The sequence below is a fragment of the Conger conger genome, chromosome 9 (assembly GCF_963514075.1).
Source record: "Conger conger chromosome 9, fConCon1.1, whole genome shotgun sequence".
Classification (NCBI taxonomy): domain Eukaryota; kingdom Metazoa; phylum Chordata; class Actinopteri; order Anguilliformes; family Congridae; genus Conger; species Conger conger.
This window is the reverse complement of record NC_083768.1, coordinates 32,028,406-32,051,174: the sequence shown is the minus strand read 5'-3', so window position 1 is coordinate 32,051,174 and position 22,769 is coordinate 32,028,406. Positions and strand designations below refer to the sequence as shown.

At 41.0% G+C, this 22,769-nt stretch overlaps 1 protein-coding gene across 1 annotated transcript in view; it reads right to left on the bottom strand.

The window, feature by feature from the left end:
• The window catches only part of LOC133137162 (piezo-type mechanosensitive ion channel component 2-like), a 79,276-nt gene that overhangs the window by 36,408 nt on the left and 20,099 nt on the right, over positions 1-22,769 (bottom strand). The window contains exons 3-14 of the mRNA XM_061255242.1: positions 22,485-22,610; positions 14,485-14,527; positions 10,461-10,623; positions 7,568-7,832; positions 7,069-7,279; positions 4,851-5,019; positions 3,749-3,871; positions 2,951-2,986; positions 2,405-2,525; positions 1,939-2,084; positions 1,591-1,821; positions 91-214 (exon numbers count right to left, since the gene is read on the bottom strand). Coding sequence (XP_061111226.1) covers positions 91-214; positions 1,591-1,821; positions 1,939-2,084; positions 2,405-2,525; positions 2,951-2,986; positions 3,749-3,871; positions 4,851-5,019; positions 7,069-7,279; positions 7,568-7,832; positions 10,461-10,623; positions 14,485-14,527; positions 22,485-22,610 — 1,758 coding nt within the window. The remainder of the gene's footprint in view (positions 1-90; positions 215-1,590; positions 1,822-1,938; positions 2,085-2,404; positions 2,526-2,950; positions 2,987-3,748; positions 3,872-4,850; positions 5,020-7,068; positions 7,280-7,567; positions 7,833-10,460; positions 10,624-14,484; positions 14,528-22,484; positions 22,611-22,769) is intronic.

Below are 22,769 nucleotides of genomic sequence, written 5' to 3'. Positions count from 1 at the left end.
ATCCAATCAATAAATATTCCCAAAAATCACCCTATACAATCAACCTATCAACCAATAAACCAGTCAATCGGTCAGAGGTCCCGGACTCACCCTTTGGGGGGATTTCCACGATGACATCAGACAGGGCTGCAGGCTCCTTGTCCCTCTCCTGCCGCTGCTTCCTCTCAGTGAGAGCCTGCCGGAGCAGGAGCCAGAAGGTCAGGAGGTACAGCATCTGTGGGGAGCAGGTGAAGGAGGAGCAGCCATTTTAGGACAGTCTAATTGGCATGTTTACACACAACCAAGCACAATTTCATTTCTATGCTATGCTGCTATGAATTATACACCGCACACAACTTGAAATATAATCGATACCAGAGTGAACCATGTGTCCCAATGCAAAATGTTTCACTGTCGTCCATTGAGTGAAAAGACAGCATTGTATTATTGAGCAAATAATTTGCTAACTTAGCCAGAAACAGAAAGAGATGTACACTGCTGAATGATAGATTGCACCGTGCTAAAATACATAGGCCAGCCTGGAGCAATTGACCCAACCCAGGAGGCCTGCAGCACTTTTTGAGAGTATTACCATGATTCCAATACACCACGCAAGCTCAGTAAAGTATAGAAAAGTATTTGACCCAGGTCTGATGTAAAATAAATTTGTATCTGAATCGATAGGTTAACACTACACGAGGCCTGTAATATGAAAATGTATATTTGTCAAGTGCATTATAATAAATATAACCGATTAAGTATTAAATTACTTATACAAATTTTTTTAAAATAAAAATTACACTTTTATTTAGGATACTGTTTACACTCTCATCTAAGGAACAAACTGAACATTCTCTAGTCTTTATTGATCACAAGCTACAACTCATTGTCATCACATAGTACTATTGACATCTTCACATTATAGTAGAATCATTAAAGAACAGTAAAAACAGACTGTACTGTAGCTATACCAAAAAAGAAATCAGTTCTGCTAATACAAGTATGATGATCAATGATTCTGTAAGCAAAACAGATGACAAGGCCCTAATTTCAAATGATCAATATAATCAATGGTCTTGTTCTTAATGTGCAGGGTCTCCTAGCATCCCTGCACACGACTGTTTTGAAAATATTCACATAACTCAGATTCACATAGTTCAAACTTGCATGACTCAGATTCTCATAACTCATATTCTCACATCTCAGGTTCTCATAACTCATATTCACAGAACTTAGATGGAATCCATTGGAAACTTCTAGTCTATTGGCAGCAGATGAAATACTAAATATGTTTTTGGAGCCATAATTTCACCAGATAGTTGGGAGTCCAAAGAGACAAGCTGTATGTCCTTAAACATCTAAATATTAAATGCAACATTTGTACACAATGTTTAAATAGAAATACATAATTTAGTTTGTAGTTATTTTTCATAATACCACTAAACCTGAGTAAAGACATCTCAATGCACAAAGATATGGTGTACGGATGTTGGTAAAGTCTACAGTATATCTTTCAGTGACTGTAGGTGTGCCCCTCTGTTTAAAAAAAGTCATAAATCCAGTAATTTTGTAAAATCCTTATTTATTATGACTGTATAAGTATCCCTATACCTTTGAGGCCAGCTCTGGAAAAGGCCTCTTCGATTCAATGGAGAGCCCAGAAATCTCCTTCTGGCCCTCAAAGCTCCAGATGTATTGCAGCACTATCACCAGGTCACCGTAGATCACCATGAAGGGAGAGGTGAGCATAGCGTACTTCCGCCGGTCCCGTACAATCCACAGGGCGCAGGACCAGATGAGGAAGACGAAGGTGAACCAGCTCACATACGTGATGCTCCAGGCCTAGCAGGGAGAGGAAATTCTCTCTCAAACACAAAACAACCAGAAAACCCATGGGTCAGAGGTCACTGAATATCTGCATGTTGCCGTTTAACATGCACAGTGCAGAGAATATCCCACCATCATGGCGATGAGAGCACAGATGTAGCTCTGCATCATGATGAAGTTGAAAATGGTGGCCAGAGTGTGCTTTTTTCCCTCCTCTGGCTTTTCCGTCTCTGCACTCTTCTCGCTGACCCCAACGACGATGTCTTCCTTTTTTTCTTCTGAATGGGGCACAGTGGAAAAAATAGCAGTCCCTGCATGTATTCTCCAGCATATTTACAGAAAAGACAAGTCACACATATACCCACAGGAGAGCATTGAGACCAAGCTGAGGACACCTGGAAACCTGTGGACACCTGCCATGTCACTGGGAGGAAACTATGTGCTGATGGTTATCCAAGGAAGATGAAACACACCCAAATGTGGATGTGGTTGTGAGAGGTCATTGTTCAGTGTGTTGTTCTGTTTGAGGCACTATGAGGCACTGCTCCTGAGCAGGGGCTTCTCTCAAGGTAGGATGTGTGTTTGGAGTGAAACTCACCCGACCCATTCTCAACCCGGTCCACTTTGTACTGCGGAGTGGAGTACAGGTCCAAAGCTCCCGGCCCGTTGTCAGGGGAGATGAACCCAAAGGAGTTCCCATTGGAGGTCACTACCATCGCCTGGGGTACAATATGACATGCTAACAAAGATGCATAGCTACTGTGCTAAGCACAACTAAATAAGATGATAATGGTGATGATAATAATTATAAATGATATATCATCACTGTGGTCATGTAATAGGGTGGCATGTGTACATAAATGCACTCACTCACGATGACTTTCTGGACTTCACATCAGATAAACAGTATATTGAACATTCCTTGAAGTTTAGCCCTGAAAGTGATCGGATTGAATCCTAAATTGGGATACAGGCATCTTCCTGCAAGTCATTGTTCATCAACTTTTGCAACAAAAATGTAAATATACACACATCACCCTGGACGAGGGGGAAATGCCAAGGAAACAAATTATTAAACAGCTTTAATGTAATAAAAACAAGCTCCTTAAAATGTGAATAGGGCAGAGAGGGACTTTTTACTAACATCAGACATGCTGTAGCCATCCAGTGTGGACAGAAGCTGGAAGAGAACAGAGAGCGCAGGGAAGGTTAGTGCATTGCAAGCAGAGATCAGTCACCGAGCATTACACCTACTGCATCCATTACTATGACTGATGAAATGGAGAGATCAGCCAACCCTTTACTACCGCTGACCAAAGTGAAGATCAGCCAATGCATTACACCTATCCCACCCTTTACCCTTTATGATCACTGATAGAGGAAAAAGTAGACAAACTAACAGTCTCTGTCCATCATTCAGGTGGTTGGACTCAGGAATATCTGGTGTGTCAGACAGGTGTGTGGTGTGTGTGTCATACACACAAATATCGATACAAATATACGGTGAATATGGGTGTTCCATATTGAAAATATATCCTACCATTCCATACTCCAAAAGACTACATCTACAAATGTTACCATTTAGAAATTGGGCCACATTGAGTTTTGAGTAACAATTCATTTTAATGTGTGGGAGTCCTTCATCAGAGATATGAAAGAAACTGGCACACGTTCCCCCATCCTTTCCAAAAGAAAGGCTGGAGGCATGTACAGATGGTAAAGGTGGAAAAAGAGCAGCTCTACTGTTTCAATCGATGTTAAATGAGAAAGCCACAGAAGGTGCTGGCAAAACCAGAGCACTACCAGCCCAACAGATAATCGGACTCTGCTGTGTCTGTGATCAAAGCCAGGTGTACACAGGAGGCTTCACATGTTACTGGAGTTATTCTCAGCGTGCTGGGGGGTGAAACCACGCAAGAGTTGTGGTTTACGGTTGGCTCACGTTTCGCTCCTCCGTGGCGTAACGCGCCTTCCTCCACAGACTCCTCTTCTTCTGCACAGAGTTCTCCATGTGTTCGGCGCACTCCAGCTCCCTGTCCTCGCACCCTCCTCCGTCCTCACACACCTGAGGAAGACAGCGGTCAGAGCCAGCGCTGTAAAAATGTACCACACAGCTGCACCACACAGCTGCCCCTAACTGTACCACACAGCTGCACCACACAGCTGTCCATAACTGTACCACACAGCTGCACCACACAGCTGCCCCTAACTGTACCACACAGCTGCACCACACAGCTGCACATAACTGTACCACACAGCAGCACCACACAGCTGCCCATAACTCTACTACATAGCTGCCAAATCTCTTAAAAGGAATAATTTGTTTATTACATTTATTGCCTTTGATAACAAGGCAAGCAATACAATTTCACCTATTCCAAAGCAGAAATAATGGTTTGTGATGATTGCCTAGACAAATAGGCTTATGAATGCATTTTATTATCCTCTGGCTGATGGGTACAGTATATAGCAGCTATGTGTGCTCAGGGTCAACTGTTATAAATTAAATAAATTAAATTATATCTGATTGCACATTAACTTTTATATTCAGAATGCATTTTCAGCATGGAGTAATTGTGTTTGGTCAGAGCAGAGATACTAAGCCACTTGGGAGCACATACCTCTGTATGTATGCTTATGTCTGTGTGTGTGTGTGTCCCTGAGTGTGCCTGAGTGTGCGTATATGTGGGTGTTGTACTTACTGGTAAATTAAATACATTACCTGGCTGGAGCTTGTTTTAGAGACAATCACACCCTGAATTGAAGTCTGTGCCTTGTTTATTTTGTATGAAATATTTACATATATATGATAATAAATATATGATATATTTATAATGACATTTTATTATTAGCAGAATACAAGAGGAAAAATCTCACCGCAGCAAATCAATAATGCATTTGGTCCAAGAGGTTTGGGGGGGGCTGTATTGGGAAATCAATCACCTATAAAATGACCGAGTGCATCCCATTACATAGAGGAGTGCTAAGTGCAGGGCCTGTACGGTACATGCGAGAGAGGCTGTAAACCAGGCGGCGGGGCCTACCGGAGCGATAGGCTCCTGGAGCCAGAGCCTGATTAGCGTGGCCAGGGTGTAGTACAGCACCAGCAGCATGATGGGGTTCATGTAGTGCTGCGGCTTCAGGCCACGATGCACGCTCAGCTGCCACGTGTTGGAGCAGTTGCTCTGGATGACGGTGCTGATGCCGAACGCTCTGGACGGAGGAACAGGAAGAGGTGTGTTTCACAGACCCGCTCCGACATCCCCGGACATGTCACATGATTAGTTACGAGGTCGGTCGTAAACACCTTTCAGGAATTTTCAACAGACGTGCAGCCTCCAATATTTTTAAAAATCGTGTGTTAAAAAAAACTATAAACGCGGTTATTCAGTTTATCTTTCATAAGGTTTTTGTTTTTACTTAGAGCACAATATTTCCCATGGAGCTTTGCACTTGGGAGAACAGGTTCTTTATTCAGCTACCTGCACATTAATAATGTATCAGATCCTCCTAGAACACAATGCATTAGAGGAATTACTGTCAGGAGCTTTTGAGTTCTTCACTGCCCAGTATCGATTCCTATTTGTCCGGAGATCAAAAGCAGAGTTCTTTCTGTCATGGTGGCCAGACCCCCTGCCAAAATGACAGTGCGAGCGTGGACAGTGGCTTCCCGCAAACACCAGCTCTATGAGGTCTGCGAGGGCCACTGAGGTGAGGAGCAGGTTTGAGATATAATATAAAAAGATAATAAACCTTCATTGTTTTGATACCTATGTATGAAGTCAGTTTATGTTAAAATTTTAGACCTTGGAAAGAAATTCCTCAGAGAGTGAGAACAGTAGTGAGGACGTTTCCTGAGGAAGCTTCCCACAGCTGGGAATTCCAAAGGGTGGAGCTTCACGTATCACACGGTCAAGCCATTGTGAGGTCATTCAGGAAGTAGGGTGTAGGGCTCATGGTCCCTCAGTGTCAGCAAGCCTTGTCCCTGTCATCATTCTCTGCCATGATGCCTACTGGAAACCACAGCCATTGTCTAACTGGAACTAGACTTATAAATACACTTGATGTTTTTACACACTTTGGACCCACACCGTGCTGAAGGCACATTTCATTGATCTTCAGTATCACAAGACAGTTATCATGAATTAATCAAATCTACTTCATCAAAGGAGCCCTCACACAACTGTCCCAGCATTTGCACCATATCTCTGTACACAAACTGTAACAGGGCTGTGGAAATAGCCATGGACAAACCAGGATAAGTGAAACCATACATGCCAGAATTTTATTTTAATACAAATCCTAAACAGCTATGTAAAACACAAGAAGCAGAGGCAGTTCCTAATTTCAGAAATTTCTGTTGAGGAATGAATCCTTTTCAAGTCAGTCTCTCTGCATGAAGGACCACGTGGCATTTCCCAGTCTATTTTTATAATTCCATAAACAACAGTAATCCTAAAATGTGTGCTACATTTTTAAATACACTCACCACAAAATGAGTGTGTGCTGTGTATCTAAACACACTGTCACTGCAACACATCTGTGTGCATTGTGTCAAATCACATTCAAAGCAAAATAATAAATAAGTACATCCTGCATAGTTACAGTTTGTCACCACAAAACCTGTGTGAACTTAATCACACCATCACCTCAAAAATGTGTGTGTGGTGTATTTAAGCACATTGTCATTGCAAAACATGTGCGTGCAGAAAATTTAAACACACTGCCATGGCAAACCATGTGCGTGAGACGTGTTTAAACACACCCCCAGTGCTTTGTTTTCTGACTGAACACCCCATCCCGTCCCTGAGTGAGTGGAGAACTGGAGGACTGGGCTATAATAGGCATAGAACCATCACACTGGAGTCCGTACTCCAAGGCACCCAAATTAGAGCCTGCAAATCAATAGCATCTTGAAACATCAAGGGCAGAACACAATGGCAACAGCTCCAGCGATCATCAGATCCCACACAGCCTAACAGCATCACACAGACCCCCTGCTTACACTGGGTCAGAGCACTGAGTGGCAACACTGCATATCACACTGCATGGGACACATGTTTCTCAGTCTCGACTTTAAAAACCATGACATAGCAATAATATCAGCACATTTACTCCAGAATATTTAATTGAACTGACTCTCTTTGCTTTGGCAGATTAAGTTAAGTGTCCGAATAAAAATGGCATTTAAAAGTCAATTAGAAGTCTAAATAAAGTAAAACAAATATAAATATTAAACAAACACACCCCTCCCTCCCTCACCTGGTGGCGCTGTCATAAAGGACGTTCTCCTGGAAGAACTGGAACTGGTAGAGATAGAGCACGGTCAGGTGTCCAGCGCTGAAGATGGCCATCAGCACGCACAGGCAGCTGAACATGAGGGTGTTGAACGTTCGCCCGAAAGACCACCAGGTGCACAGGCCCAGGAAGGTGAAGAAGTAGACCGCTGAGGTCACCGAGGGCAGCATGATCCCTGGGAGAAATGCCGGAAATGGCGGAGAGGACATTAGCAACCGTATGACCAGTTCCCATGTGTCCCCACTGTGTGTCTTCACTTTAGCTAACCAACTATATTGTGAGCAAGCAAGTCATTTGGCTGCGCAACTAGCTCATAAGACCTTCTTAACTTTTACTGTAATACATATCCAGCTTCATAAGTAGATGATTTGAGGATATACAGTATGAGAGTTAGCATGCAAGTCATACTGACCAGGAACTATGTAAATAAGTAATATTTCATTATAAATGGACACACGCCCACCTGTAAATCCCAGTAATACTGTTACAACAACTTGTCCGGCCGTGGTAATGAGATGGCCGATGATCTCCTTCACTTTGGACGCTGCACCTGCCACCAGGTGAAGAATCTTCATCTTTGTGCTCTCCTTTTCTTCCTCCTCTTCCTCGTCCAGAATTTCATCGTCATCCTCGCGCTCGTCCTCGGCGTCGAAGTCCTCGTCGAGCAGGATGCTCTCCTCCAGACCCAGCTTCTCGTCCGTCTCTTCCTCCTCATCTTCATCCTCACCCTGGGGTCGGGGTTAAATCAGACAGATCGCGCTCAGATCAAGTCAGACAGCCAATTAGGGCTTGTAAGGATAATTTTCTTAATTGATTCTTAATTTACAAAGTGTGTTAACATAAAGAGGATCACGTGATTAAAGATAACCTTTTATTATAATCCTTATTCCTATTAGACTACTTTCTGTATTAAGTGTTAAAAGGGAGTCTTTCTTTGTCTCTCTCCTAGCAGGCAGACAGCCTTTCACCTAAGACAAAATACTGATAAAAGTTAGCAGCCAGCTGCGTGTATTTTTGTTTATGTTCCCCCCCTCCCTTCTGGGGCGGTATACTGAAAACTGTATTTAAGTCATACTGTGTGTGTGCAAATTGAAGAACTATCAGAAAGCTGGTAGGCCTTCCACTCTCTTATTCTCTTTGATCAAATAAATGAGAAAGTTAAACTGAAGAATAGCTATTGTTGTTTTTACTGGGATCTCTTTCATCAGACGATGCTCACCTGTGATAAGTTATTTGTGCATTTTTCCCCGCACAGGCTCTCGTCTCACTGCCAATCGAACGTGTTCTACCAATTTTGTCACTAATAATGCAGGTCTGTCCTGTCTTTTACTCAACTGCATAATGCATGAATTAGCGCAAAAACCACAGTAAAGCACATTTAAGCATTTTGAGCTGTAATAGCCCAATTCACGCCTGTAAGAGAACCACAATGGTCGTTAAAAAAACATTTTCCCAAAAAGCACTGTTCTACCCCATCTTTTCTCCTGCCAAAATAAACATCAAAACAAATAAGGGTCAGCTGATGTGAGTTCTGCACACCAAAAAGCCTGGCACCAGCTGTAGTGGGTTTAAATGAGGACAACTGACTTGTCCAAGGTGCTGACAGACACACCCGCGGTAATGTCAGAGACGCACTGCAGACTTGATTATATGTTTATTTTGTGGTGAATTGTAAGGGTTAACTGACAGATATTTCTAAACATTTATTCTCCGATATTCATTCACTCCCTTTCAGCTGTAATACAAAAGACACCGTCAGCTCTGTTAGGGAAGAAATTGTGTTCTCCTGGTTCTCAAAGCACTTGTGGAAAGAGAATTTAAAAAACATAAAAGAATTGTGTAGCACTGTACTTACAGTACCTGTGTGTTTCACAATCATTCACGCATTTGGTATATATGCAGGATACTGTACATTTGCAGTATAAACTCCCCTGTAGGGTTCACAAGCAGCAGCTAGTGGAGTAGTACAACTGTGGCTGTGACTGGTGTGTTGAAAATGGCATGTTTGCATTCCCAGGGCACATGTAACATGGCACATCCAGCAGTGTGATTCCACAATTTGAACGTATGTCCAAATGTTTAATAAATATGCACACATTTTAATACAGTAAATATAATTTTTTATGTTTCATCTCTGTTTGTCACAGCATGAGTGCTTTCCCCTAGAGGGAAGGTATGAAGGTACGGTCTTCAAACATTGACAAAACACTTTGAGTGTAACTGAGACTTGAAAAACATGATTTGAGATTTAGCGCTGAATGGCTGGATTCAGCCACACCGTCCCTGCTAGGGCAAGGCAGTGAGATGGATGTACATTGCTAATTTCCTATCAATAGTTCAATAGTTAAATAGTTTTAAATTATTTTTATTTTTAAGTTCCACCAGCTTATAGCACTCTGGTCCTGAGCATCCAAAGTGTAAGGACAACAACATGAAAAACGAGATCAACAGATCAAGGGAAATGGTCATAATGAAAGCTGCCTTTTTGGCTTTCAGAGCTGGAGTCTGACACCTGTAATGTGGAGGTTTCTACAAGTCAGAGAGCCTGGCGCCCAGCAGGTAGTCTCTGCATATTTAATGATAATCTGACATGTCATCTGTACCAGCACACAGCTGCTCAGTGTCCTGAACACCTGCCCAGTTCTGGAGGAAAACAAACATGAACAAAAACAGCGTTTGAAGTCGTTAAGGTGCGTAGCCTTTCCTACCATACAAATCTGTTTGGTTTCTTTTTTGTTTTTATGTGGTCTAGTGAAATTTCCAAACAACCTTTCATTAACAATGGAATGCATCTATATATTCTTTTTCCAAGTTTTTCCAATAACATTATTAAATCTTTATACAGCAAAGAACTTCTCAGGAATGAACAAGGATATCATTTTAATGTGAATTACTGTGTCCTTAATGAGGCTTCTGTATTGTAACAAAAATATATTGTTGATTTAAATTTCTACATAATACAATACACTGTAGGAGCATACTTGCCCTTTATTGTAACCAGTTAACATAGTTTGGCTCATTAGCATTTTATCCAACCCAAGTCTGCCATCATTCCATTTAATGACAGAAATGTGTTTTTTACATGTGGAACAGAACAGAGTGTATGCTACACAACCCATGCTGTGAAGAGTAACCCAGTCCTAATTGGATGCTGATGTCACATGACCCCATATCGAACGCAAACCTTTGCAGCTAAGAAGGTGTTTATATGTACAGCCGAGTGATTGGCTCCTACAGTGACCAGTGCCTGTTGAACAAGGATTCTGTCCCCTGAAGAAAATCTCGACATAAGAGAGAGAGGCATGAGGTGATTGTTTTATGCAGAGTGTGTGAACAAAGCTGCTGGATTGGCTGACCTGATCCTCGCCTTCAAAGTGGATGTTGTCCTTTGCCATGTCCTCGCTGGCAGGCTTCAGAGCCATCTTGCGGCACACCAGCCAGGTACCTATTCCCGCCATGAACATGCCGATGTCCGGGATGAACACACGTATGCCATTACCCGCATCTGCTCCTTCCACACTGGAGAGAGAGAGACAGTGAGTGAGAGAGAGAGAGAGAGAGTGAGAGAGAGAGAGAGAGAGAGAGAGAGAGAGAGAGAGAGAGAGAGAGAGAGAAAAGCAAGATAAGTCATTATAAATGATTACTGTATGAACTGGAAACCACTTAAATCACCTACAGAACAGACTAACTGCAGGACTGTGAACAGAAGTTTCTGGAATCAGTGCTGGAGGGCATATGGGTGCAGACAGTGGCATGAGGCATCCTGACGTGCTACATGTTAGTGTTTCTGAGGCCAGAAGTGCTCAGCTCAAGGCACTGGGGCAGGTGGAGGATGGGCTGATTACACAGAATATGTTATCACTGGGAGACAAAGGAGGACTCAATACTGAGCTTCATTAAAATATGAATTTCAAGCGATTAGAGCAAGACTTGATAATTTTCACATTTTCATTGATCTGATTAAACTTTACATTTATCAATAATCGATTTAACGATAAACAAAAGGATGGAAAAAAAACTATATGGACAGAAGCCAGAACTAGCCAGAACAGGTGTTCCATGTACACTTTACTTTATGTGGGTCTGCTGTTTTAACAAAACCAGGCGTTCCCCATATTCACTCTGGATATTGTCATTAAAATGATATTAAAACCCACTGAACCCTATTAAGAATATAATTAAAGGCCGAGGTGAATTTTGGCTTCAAAAGACAGGGAGGGCAGAGTGGCATTCTGACTGAGGAATCCACAGAGCCTGCTCTAATATCAAGACTTCAAGACCTTCCACAAATCGCCTTCTACAACCATTAATTATTTTTCCAAGTCATTCACCTGTAGCTGAAATGAACTGCCTTGAGCTAAATATCCGTAGACAGAAACATGAGAAAAAAACCGCATGTGGATTTAAACACCAAGTTGTACTTATTATTGTCTCAGAAAAGCTGTCTGCCAAGTAAACAGTGAAAGTGTTTATCTTTTGGAAAGCCAGCAACAAGACGCAAACACCCTGGCTTCAGCAATATATTTCAAACTGAAGCGGGATCAGATTTAAATAGTTTACAGTAAACAAAGGTTGTCGTCCTGTCGATGCCTGGTGTCTGTTTGTTCCTTGGGAATGCTTTCCAAGGGTCCTTAGTGGAAAAGTGCCCCACCCAACTTTGAAGCACAGACATTTTCTTAATAAAATTTAATGAGTGGCAAACCGCTCTAGTTAACGCACTTTGGAAATGCCTGAGAGCTGGTTGGCTTTTGCTCTTCCGGACCATTCCGTACAAGCTGCCCTGTATCAAAATCATTCAAGCGTTGCCCCTTTCATCTGGGCAAGTTCATAAAAGCCAGGGAGTCAATGCACTCCTGGGCGACGTGTGTGTGTGTGTGTGTGTGTGTGTGTGTGTGTGTGTGTGTGTGTCTGTGTGTACGTGGTCATGCGTGTAAGATAACTGACACAATGGTACGTAACAATGGTACGCGTGTGTATCACATTGTTTCCTGTGCTTAAGGGGAATTGAAATAAAAGCAGTATAAAAAGCACACTGTGTCAGTGGAAAATATATTCCATACAGCGCAGAGAGCTCCCTCAGCCACAACTGAGAGAATGAGCAGGGTCAAGCACAGCAGATCACAACAGATCTGGGAATTTAGAGCAGATCCTGAGATTCCCAGCAGATCAGCAGACTTACAGGGATGGCAAGTAAGGTATCAGCACTGCATGATTATGACATCATCAATGCACAATGGAGATATTTTCATCCTCATGTGTCACCTAGTCACAGAACGTTATGTGAAATCAGAGACACTGAGCATTAATACACTACATACGTATGTATTTTATATCTGGCAGCCAGAAATGTTTCAGACACATGAGCTGAGTGCGTCTAGATAAGATAAGACAATGGAATTATTCAAAACAAGTAACACGATGCCTTAGCAACCAAGAATACATTCTTCAACTGAAAGATACAGTTCATAACATGGGCATTCAGTATATAATGTAAAAAGCTTTGTTTCAAATAACACAATCCTGAAAAATAAAAACTTGGTAAAATCTTGATCTATTCATCATAAAGATTCAATCTTCACATGACTTGGGCTGTGTTAATTAGAACTGAAGACTGAACTGAAGTTCCCAGGGAACCCAACCACGATTTTGTGAAATTTCCACTGTTACTCGAAAAGAAAGCTGGTGAGTTTTTTATTGTTTCATTTAAGACACTGAGGAAGGATTGTTTCCCAAATGTTTGTTGCTAATAATAAAAGTTTGTGCAAGACAAAGTGTGCGAGCATAACTTTTTTTATATGAAATTTCCACTGATAAAGAACAACTCACAAGCAACACTGCTTAAAATGTTCATCACATCAGCAGAAATAACATTTTGTGTGTTTCTTTTCTCTGATATAAGGAACCTGTGACTTTTTTGATTGTGTGACTAAATTGTAACTGTTGAGAATATTCCAACATATCATTCTAAACTTCCAGACTCGAAGGACCTGATCTCTGTAATGGCCTGTAATGACGTCATACATGAGCGATGAAACATAAAATTAATCCTATATTTGGAACACAGAAATGTGGTAAACTACGGTTCTGCATCATCAGAGTATGCCGGTAACACTTTGTGCAAGATTATCGTACCCAACGTACCAAATATGTTTTAGAACGAACTGCAAGTGAAGTTAATGAAGTAATTAATGTTTAAACTAATGCTTTCAGTCTCTGTTATTGGCAAGGCTGCTCTGAAGCTTAACTGCACAGCTGTACACATTCAGTACCCGGGGAAAATCCTACACCTCAAACAGTGAGATGTGTGTTGCTGTGGCTAATGTGTTAATGCGATGCAAAGCAGCACAATGCACAAGTCGATAAATGTGCGCTGAAACATGACAGCTGAGGGTGAGGGGCGGCATGGCCACCCAAACACAGTCAGATCATTTCATCCAGATCATTAGGCCACACAGCACATGTCATCAGGGGGCGCTCTAAGTACTCAAGCTGTCAGCACGCCAGGGGTCCCTATGGAAACGACAGTTGTAGGGAGAGGAACGTGAGAATCACACTCAAGGCACGAGGCCTGCAGAATCAGTTTAATATCCTATGAAGCAGGGGCGACCAATCATGTGTCAGGGAGGGCCGAGAGCAGGCAGGTTTTCATTCCGACCTTTTCACCAAACCGGCTGATTCCGCTAATTAACACACCTTCGACGAGAAAAGAGGGAAGGAATTGGTGAAATCACCTGGTGTTGTGATTGTAATGAAAACCAGCATGCTCTTGGCTTCATACTCTTCGATCTGCCTATTTTTCCGGTGTTATCACAATGACATTAATAACAGCCCTTGGGGAGGGAACGGAAGACAACCTCTGACTGTACGGTGAGACTTCCTGTTGCCTTTTACCAAACACCCCCAGTCACTTCATTCCCTCTGGGCAGTGATGCCCATTTCCACAGTCTGTTATTCAACATCCACTGCCAGGCAGACTCTGAAAAAAACCTTTTGTGTTGTGTTCAAATGGTACTCTTGTATTAACTGTACATTTAAATGACTGTTCATTTGTGTGAAAGCTTTCAGCCTTTAGCAATAGAAGAGCCAAAAGCAGGAAGACGGTGCTGAGTACCTGCTGGGAACAAGCATGAGTAAGCGCTGATGTACTGTAGGAAGCTCGATTGTGTCTGACCTTTTCAACGGCACGTCAAACAAATGCCATTTACACTAAATATCCTGATGGCAGACGGTAACTGAGCAGTTACAGGGCACCAGACATTTCTGTTGCTAATTGTTGTCGAATGCAACTCACTTTGTGTTACCAGCCTGGGAAACTCTGTCCTATTGACCGATAACTGTTGCAGTTTTGGCTGAAACTGTGGCAAATCTTTTCTGCCTTACCTGTCGAAGCCCAGTTGTCGCATGGATTTCTCCCACGTTGTACCTATGGTTAAAAAAGGCAGGGATTAAATTCTGTCTTTCAAGGGCAGGATATGTTACTGTGGCTTGGTTTGTTTTAGCAGAATGTATTGTAATAACGTTCAGGTATTAACAGGAAAATGTGTGAAAGAAAACAAATATATCAGGTCTTTGAACTCTCTTCAAAGCATAATAAGCATGTTTGCCCAGCCTGTATGCGCCAAGATGCGGCAGTCTCTCCCTGGTGTTTACAGGTACTGTACATTTCCAGGTATTGTATTCCCATGTCAGGAAACTGCCTGGCCAATTTTAGCTTTGTTTTAACTCCAAGGCAAATCCATCATCGAAGACTTCGCAAAACCATTTAACCTGATGAGAAATCAATATGTCAGAGTCTTTTATAAGTTAATCAGCTGAAGAATTAGGTGTTGAATTACCACGCTAAAGAATACACTCCAGCTGAGTAGTTTAAAGCTGAGCCTTAACACTGGCAAGCTACTGCACATTTCAAAATACAAAAAAATGGGTATTATAAATTCTAATGTTTTTATGCATTTTCACACTTTACATTTGACTCTGAAGTTTCATGAACTTTGGTTTGAAAATTGACTTTTGAATTTAATTTGTGAATAAATATTTTAATTAAATTTATCTTTAAATAAATGTTCCATCACTCAACTGATACCATTGCATGACCAGTTTAAAGATGGGCAACACATACACCCAGCAGTCTGGCCCTACTCCTAGACCTCTCTCATTAACAACATGTTTCTGCCCGCAGAACTGCTGCTCACTGGATGTTCTTTATTTTTTGCACCATTCTCTGCTCTAGAGACTGTTGATGCTGAAAATCCCAGGAGATCAGCGGTTTCTGAGATACTCAAACCACTCTGTCTGGCACCAACAATCATTCCATGGTCAAAGTCACTTAGATCACATTTCTTCCCCATTCTGACATTTGGTCTGAAAAACAGCTGAACCTCTTGAGCACGTCTGCATTCTTTTATTTAATCAGCATCATGAGACAGCATTTAGTTGGCTGATTAAATATTTGTATTAACAAGCTGGTATACAGGTCTAGCTAATAAAGGGATCACTGAGTGTATGACCAAACAGGTTGTAGATATTCTCTGAATTACCGTTCAATGAACCTTTCAGTATTACCAAGCCCAAAACTTTCTATTTCTTCTAAGTAGTGTTACCAGAAATGATCTCTATAATATCCAGCAGAGATGGATCAACACAAGGGAGCTTTGTAACAATTTTAAGTTAGATTGCCTATCAAGTCATTAAGAGAGACATCCACTGTAGTGATTAATATTTCAATGAAACTGTGCGCCAGTAGAAGCAGAATCATTTTATGTGTCTATTAAATCAGTTGTCTGAGAAGCACAGTTCTTCATTTTGCTGTGCTGCATAAGTTTCAACATCAGCAGCATTTGCCGACTTAATGCAGCAGACCCATATATGCCTTTGCTATAACTATAACATCTCTAATGGTGATACATAATCATCATTTACTCATTCATACGAAACCACATTTATTGCACTGAAATGTTTTCCTCTTTATTTAAGGGGCTAATTCTGTCTAAGCACTAAGAGGCAGCCAGAATTAGCCGCTTTGATTTGTTATCTTAAATAAAGAGGTGCAGAGATGGTTCCATATTGCTGAAATGAATTGTGTCATCATTCAAAGGGATACATTATACCCATAATTATTTCCCATTTCTCAAATATACGCAGTATGAAAGATCGTTGAATATACTGCAAAATGCCATAAAATGTGCAATTCAAATCATATGCATGAAGTGTGTTTGAGCGATAAGAGAAAAGTTAATTAAGAGAAAGCATAACTCAGTCAGTCTTTATTCATATACAACATTAACCTGCACACTACTAATTTGTTACAGATGAAGGCACACTGCCAGGGGCCTTTAGATTCAAAGGCAGACACAGTTGTGCAGGGATTTTCTCAGCAAGTATAAAGTTCCATGCCAGAGAAACACAACCCCAAATAATATAACTGCTCATTAGACACTGACAATAACCACAATGGAGAAAGTAGAAATGATCATAGTGATAAAACTTTAATCCTAATATGGTTTACGGTTAGTAATTATGTAAAAAAAACAACGCTATAGGCTACGAATAAAGCTGAACTGAACCGGTTAGTGTCTGGTTAGTACTGGCAAAGGTTAACAGGACAAAGAAGCATGTATTTCAGTGGGACTAATACCTGGTAAAAAAAAATGACTAAGAAATAACGATGTGGAGCTTCAAGCACAGAAATACCAGCCTGTCTTCAATTAGCAGAATGTCAGCCAGTAACGTCTAACCAGGCCCATTGTCTACCCCCTGAATGCTAAAGGCCCATCTGCACCAAGGGCTATTACTATAACCATAACTATAACAGTAGCAATGTGAGCATCCACACTGATGAACGATAACGTTCTGTAAATTGCCTCTCAGCTATGTCATCTGCCATTTTTTTATATGACGCCCTGTAAATTCAGATGGATTTGATTGGCTGTCAGTGTTTTATCGTTCATGCAGCTGGAAAACATCACTCTGAAAGTGCTCCCAGCGATATTGTTTGTCATTGTCGTTGTCGTTATTGTTGTGGTGTGGACTAGGAGAACCACTTGAGTTTTTAAAATGACACATTTGCATCTATCACCTTCACCCCTAGACTGAACCTCTGGTGTTCTTACAGTAGTAATGAGGCCCATTTTACATTTCAGCTGAGAAGAGGGTTTCCCTCTCGCACAACCAAAAATAGCTGCTTTGCACCCTGAGCCTGGTATTATATTTCATGTTAAAGCAATTATTTTTAGAAACAAGTTAAGCTACACGCCAGAGGAAGGAAATCCTAATCACAACCCAATAGCTGCCGGCTGACAGCGGGAGTCAGTAATAATTCACATCTGCGCTCCGTGTTATTGAGTTCTACTCTCTGCATCTCCAGAGAATCATTACGTGGCCAGTGTGTCAGCAGAGAAAATAAAAGGCTGTTAATTGAAATGTGATGGAGAGAACAATAGTGTCACCATAGCACTAGGATCAGAGCCAAATCCAGCTCTGGAAGAGCCTTCCATGCTCACAAATATCACAATAACCATACGGGTGGGCTAAGTTCACCATCCTTCCTTTCTCGGTCACGACTTCTCTCAAACACCTTTGAGGATGGGGTGTTGGAAAGCCCCCCTCCACATCTTACTCCCTAATATTTCCACATTTTGTAACAGTTTTAGTGTTTTAAGTTGCTTGAAACTTAATTACCATTAATGAATGCAATTCTATTTAAAGTTATATTTAAACATTTACTCTAATATTTTTGCATTATATAATTTTTCAGTCCATTGTCTCTATTGGTCAGTTCGCTTTCCAGCCCTGCCAATATCCAGGATACACGCACGGCTAAATGGAATGTTTACATATCTTTTAATATTACTTCGCGTTTGTAGATCACCGTTATCTACTTTGTAACCGAAATGAACGTAACTTTACATTATAGTTATCTCGCCGTTAGTAGCCTCAGTAAAAAAAAGTGATTTGAAAGTGTCCTTTGAATAAGTAAACTGATTTGACATTTTCCAAAGAGCACCTACTAGAGACTATCAGTACTATCACTTTGGCGAGTTGAAATGATAACAGACTTTTTTATTTAACATTAATATGTATTTAATTGTGTCTCTCAGGTTGAGACTACCCCTGGGCCCAGCTTAAGTTCCCAAAAGCTGGTAGAACCTCACTCTAACAGTGCTGCTCTCAGTTCTTTCTGCAGCACACGTTCTGTACCATAAAGGAATAATTTCTCCTTCTGTGTGAACTCTCTACTTAGAATGTCTAACAGAAAGGCTTCTTGTATTCGGGTGCCCGTTAATCTACCTCGCCTGTTTTTACGGGCAGCCATCGGTCTGCTGCAAACACAGTTTAATGGTGTCACAGTTATATTCCAGTCAAAGACTGGGATGACTTTTTCACCCTGAAATACCAGTACTGCGTACAGTAAAGAATAGGCAGGCGGAGGAAGTACATCAGAATTCAGTTTGGGAAGAATCGCTAAGCTACAGTGGCTGAGCACATCCTGTGGAAATATCATTGTCTCCGTATCTGATGAAAACCCAAAGTTGGTTGTTGGCCAGTTAACACGCTGGCTGCTTCGGCCTCACTAATGTTTCTTAGTTAAACCCTTTGAGGCTCTAATGGTCTATTTGGCTCCAGTAAATATAAAACTGAAGGAAATGGTGCTGAGCGTCAAACACTCGTAGTGACGAACCACTTCTCGTTTGTTTAGTTTTCTAGGGTACAAAGATGTCACAGGATGAACTGAAAGACATGAACCTAAGCAGTCGGCAGAATACATATGTACTCTTTACCCCTCTACACAATCAATATGCTACCCAACAACTACGAATAAATAACAGAAATGTAATTATATTTAAAAAATGTTCAAATAATGCGACAGGAAGATATATGCATTCTACATTAATTTAGGGTTATGCAATTCGATGTATAGGTCGAGTTTGGCAACAGCTTTATTTAATTTACATGACATACACATAAACATGTGTGAGAGTGCATGTAGGCTATGTACATATAAATAATATAATCTTGTCAAGTGAAACTAAAGATAAGACGTTCATTAAACACCCTTGGTTCATTTGATTATTTCCTTCCAGAGAATATGTTAATCCAGATGTAATAATTCATGAAAGTACTTCCTTATCAATACCACATATAATTAAACTGCTGAACAATAAAACAAAATGAAAATATTAATTAATCTAATCTAGAAGGGTGAAAAGCTTGGACTTACGTTTGTGTACTGTTAAATGTGACCGATAATTAGAAACAGTGTTATTTTATGTGACTTCATTAAAGCCACAGTAAGCATTGCACACAGCAGATTCTGAATCAGTGCCATCTACAGTATTGGTTTTGTTATTTTCATTGCTCTGAGGATCTGGGCCTACATGTAACACTCTCTATAGGATGTGCCTGCCATTTTATTTTCTGTAGAAAGAACATGTGAGCAGAAAAGGAAGGTACAGGGGGGAAGTGGGGGTGGGAAAATATAGCACAACAGCAGAGAGAAAAGATGCGGAAAAAGGGAGAACACAAAGGCAGGGAAATGAAAAAAATAAGACTAATTTTCTGTTCAGCGGATTTTGTTTTGCAAAAGCATATTTTTGTAGAACTGTTTAATTAATAATTAATACCACTGGGATAAATATAATTGAAATATTTTTTGTGAGATTTTATTATATTAAGTAAACTAATAAAATCTTACTACAAAAAATTAAAAAACCTCAAACGCCATTTGTGTGTAAATTAAAATATGGTAATACTGATCCCAAAAAATCCCCCTGAGACCCTGCAACCTTAAATAGGGACATTCAACTTCCATGCTTCCCTGCGCTCTGTACAGTAGTTATATTAAAACAAGGGACATTCCATTAAAATTACAGAAAAAAAATATTTTGAATATATTTTCACTGCAATATGTTTTTGTCACCCAAGACACTTGTATTATGTAAAAAAAGTAAAATACTTGTAAAATATTTATTTATTTATTCATTAGTGGGATCGACAGATACGTGCATGCATGCACCACATACAGGCCATAAGTGAGTGAAAAATACAGCACATCCTGGTGCAAAACTGGACTTTGTCACTGCTCTTGCCCTGGATATGGGGACAAATTGGGGGGGCGAGTGCATGTTCTGTCTTGTCTGTGAAGTTTAGAGTTTAGCTCCTAGGCCTAGCCCTCCTCGGGGGGGGTCCTGTGTTCCAGCAGTTCTCTCACACATTTCATGTTGACTTTGGCCCTAGCCCCTCCAGCATGACTTATGGCGGAGTGGGCCTGACCTGACGTTCTCATGTTATTCTTATAAACACCAGCACCTCCCGCTTTTCAATTAAAAAGGAAGCTTGAGTCAAAACTACAGGACATTAGTCACAACATGTTCACTGATTTCTCTCCCGTTTTGACTACAGAGTAGAAACAGGCTAATGAGACTACTGACAGACGTTAGCAATGCCCTTAGTTGCGTGATGAGGAATTCTGTCCTGGTGCTACACAACCACCGACAGTAAATAAAGCAGGCCTTAGGCTAAAGTGCTCTGATATCTGCAATAGAGGCTAGCACTAGCAGCCCTGTTTCTGGGCCTGTCTAAACCGCGGACTAATGAGTGTCTGGAGCAATTGGCACAATTTCAGGCTAATAATCGATATAATGATGCAATTTAAAAATCATACAAAACAAAAACCAGAAGAATCCCCTGTAGTCTAGGACTGTTGTTTCCTGATGATCTACTGTGAATAAAGAAACTGTTTTTTACCTTCACTTTTCACACAACAATCCCTTTTCATCAAAACACCATGAGACACTCAGCTTTTACCATTCATAAAAACGACATGAGTCACCAGGAGCTACAGCCTGCTTCATTAATTCTGATGCTCTCATGGCTCGGCTCTGACTACAACTTGTCCTGGAACTTTTTTTCACTACACATATAAGGGGCATCAAGACATGGCAAAGATCAGGTTCATGTGACTGAAAATTTACATCATCAGAAAACACAACCAAAGTTTTACACTGGACAGATCTGAGTTCAGGACCAAGCTCCTGTGGGGCCAACCTAACTTAATTCTGTGCGTCTGTGTCTGCAGGATGAACTCAAGTCCAGATGACCACTTCTGGTCCAGACCAGCCCCCAGACACTTAACCATCTGAGGATAACTACTGTTATGATAGTTTCCTTTCTGGACCCTTTGCAGCTTCTGTAAGTGTAAGCAGTATAAACAGATTGGGCTGAGGAAAACATCTGGACATCAGTACTCCAGGACCAGGGAGGAAATTAACTCCACAGCCTCTACTTAGAGCACTCTTCAACTCCGTTCAGCTTGATTTGGGTCTGAATTTGTCAGCAGAAAGTGAGTGCAGTGTCTGCCTGGCAATTTCCTGGTATGATGCAAGAAATAAATAAGAGGAACAGTGCTCTTTCAGTGTTTCTCAAACACTGCTAGCTGCCAGAGGTTTTGGACCCATATCAGGAGAATTGCAAAGGCTTTGCCACTTCTTTGTTTAACCTTGCGTTGCGCATCTTTAGGGAAGATCTGGATACACAGCCCTGAGGCATGCTATACAGAGCATGGGAAGGAGACAGTACTTGTTTTCTTCTGAAAAACAATCACATTTTTGAGAGGATAGTTCTAGACACCAGTGGAGAAGTGGACATAGGAATGGGTGTCTGAGGCCACCTTAGTCCACTGTGATGTCTAAGTTCAGACCTGAGACCTGTTCCTGTATATTTTAGATACACGCTCTAATATTAAGAATTAAAATTATTCTATCAAGGGTCTCCAGTTGTTGGTAGGTATGCTGTAATTCTCAGGGTTCTGCAGAGTTCAATTACACAGGCTTCTAAAGAGCCATTTCAAATATGCATTTGATTGTGGTTTGAATGCGTCAGTACTGGGACACATGAGTACATGGGAACATGAGTAAACAGCATTCCAAAACATTTTTCTTAAATTTTGATTCTCTAATGGCTTGACCGATTGAGTTTCTATCTTCACAGTCGTAGAACCTCTGCAACAATTTGTTTTCTGTTGGACTTTTGTTTTAAACTTCTGTTTGAACTATTTAAACTTCAAATTATAATATTATTAAAAGGGCTGCCTCAAATGTAATATGTCATTTGACAACATATTCAATATCGCACATAGTCACACTGTACAGCAACAAAAATTGCATTAATTATATTTTAAAGAGTATACTGTACTTGAGCACCTTGGCAATATCTGACAGCCAGGCATCCAACTTTCTGTAATTGGCTCCATGAAGAGATAGTGGATTTTTAATTACCTATCCAGTATCCCCTTGTCTATACCTCACTGCAGAACAAGCATTTGACTGGCATATGTCAGTATGATTTATGGGGACTGAGAGCTGGTCAGTGTAAGCCATACTCACAGTTGAAGTTGGGGTCAATGGCTTTCCTGGCAAGCAGGCTGCTTATAGTGATCTGATAAATGATCTGCAGTATCAGGAAGGTCATACTGATGATGCAGAGGGACTTCAGCAAGCGCCCCGTGTGGCCTGGAGGAGAAATGACAAGAAGACAGGATGAGTTCCAAAAGGCTAACAGCATCACAGAAACACGCTGAATGAGGTGTGATATACACCCTGGTACAGTTGAAACCCTGCAGAACTCCATAGAGCTCAGACTCTCAGACTAAAGCTCTCTGTTTTACACAG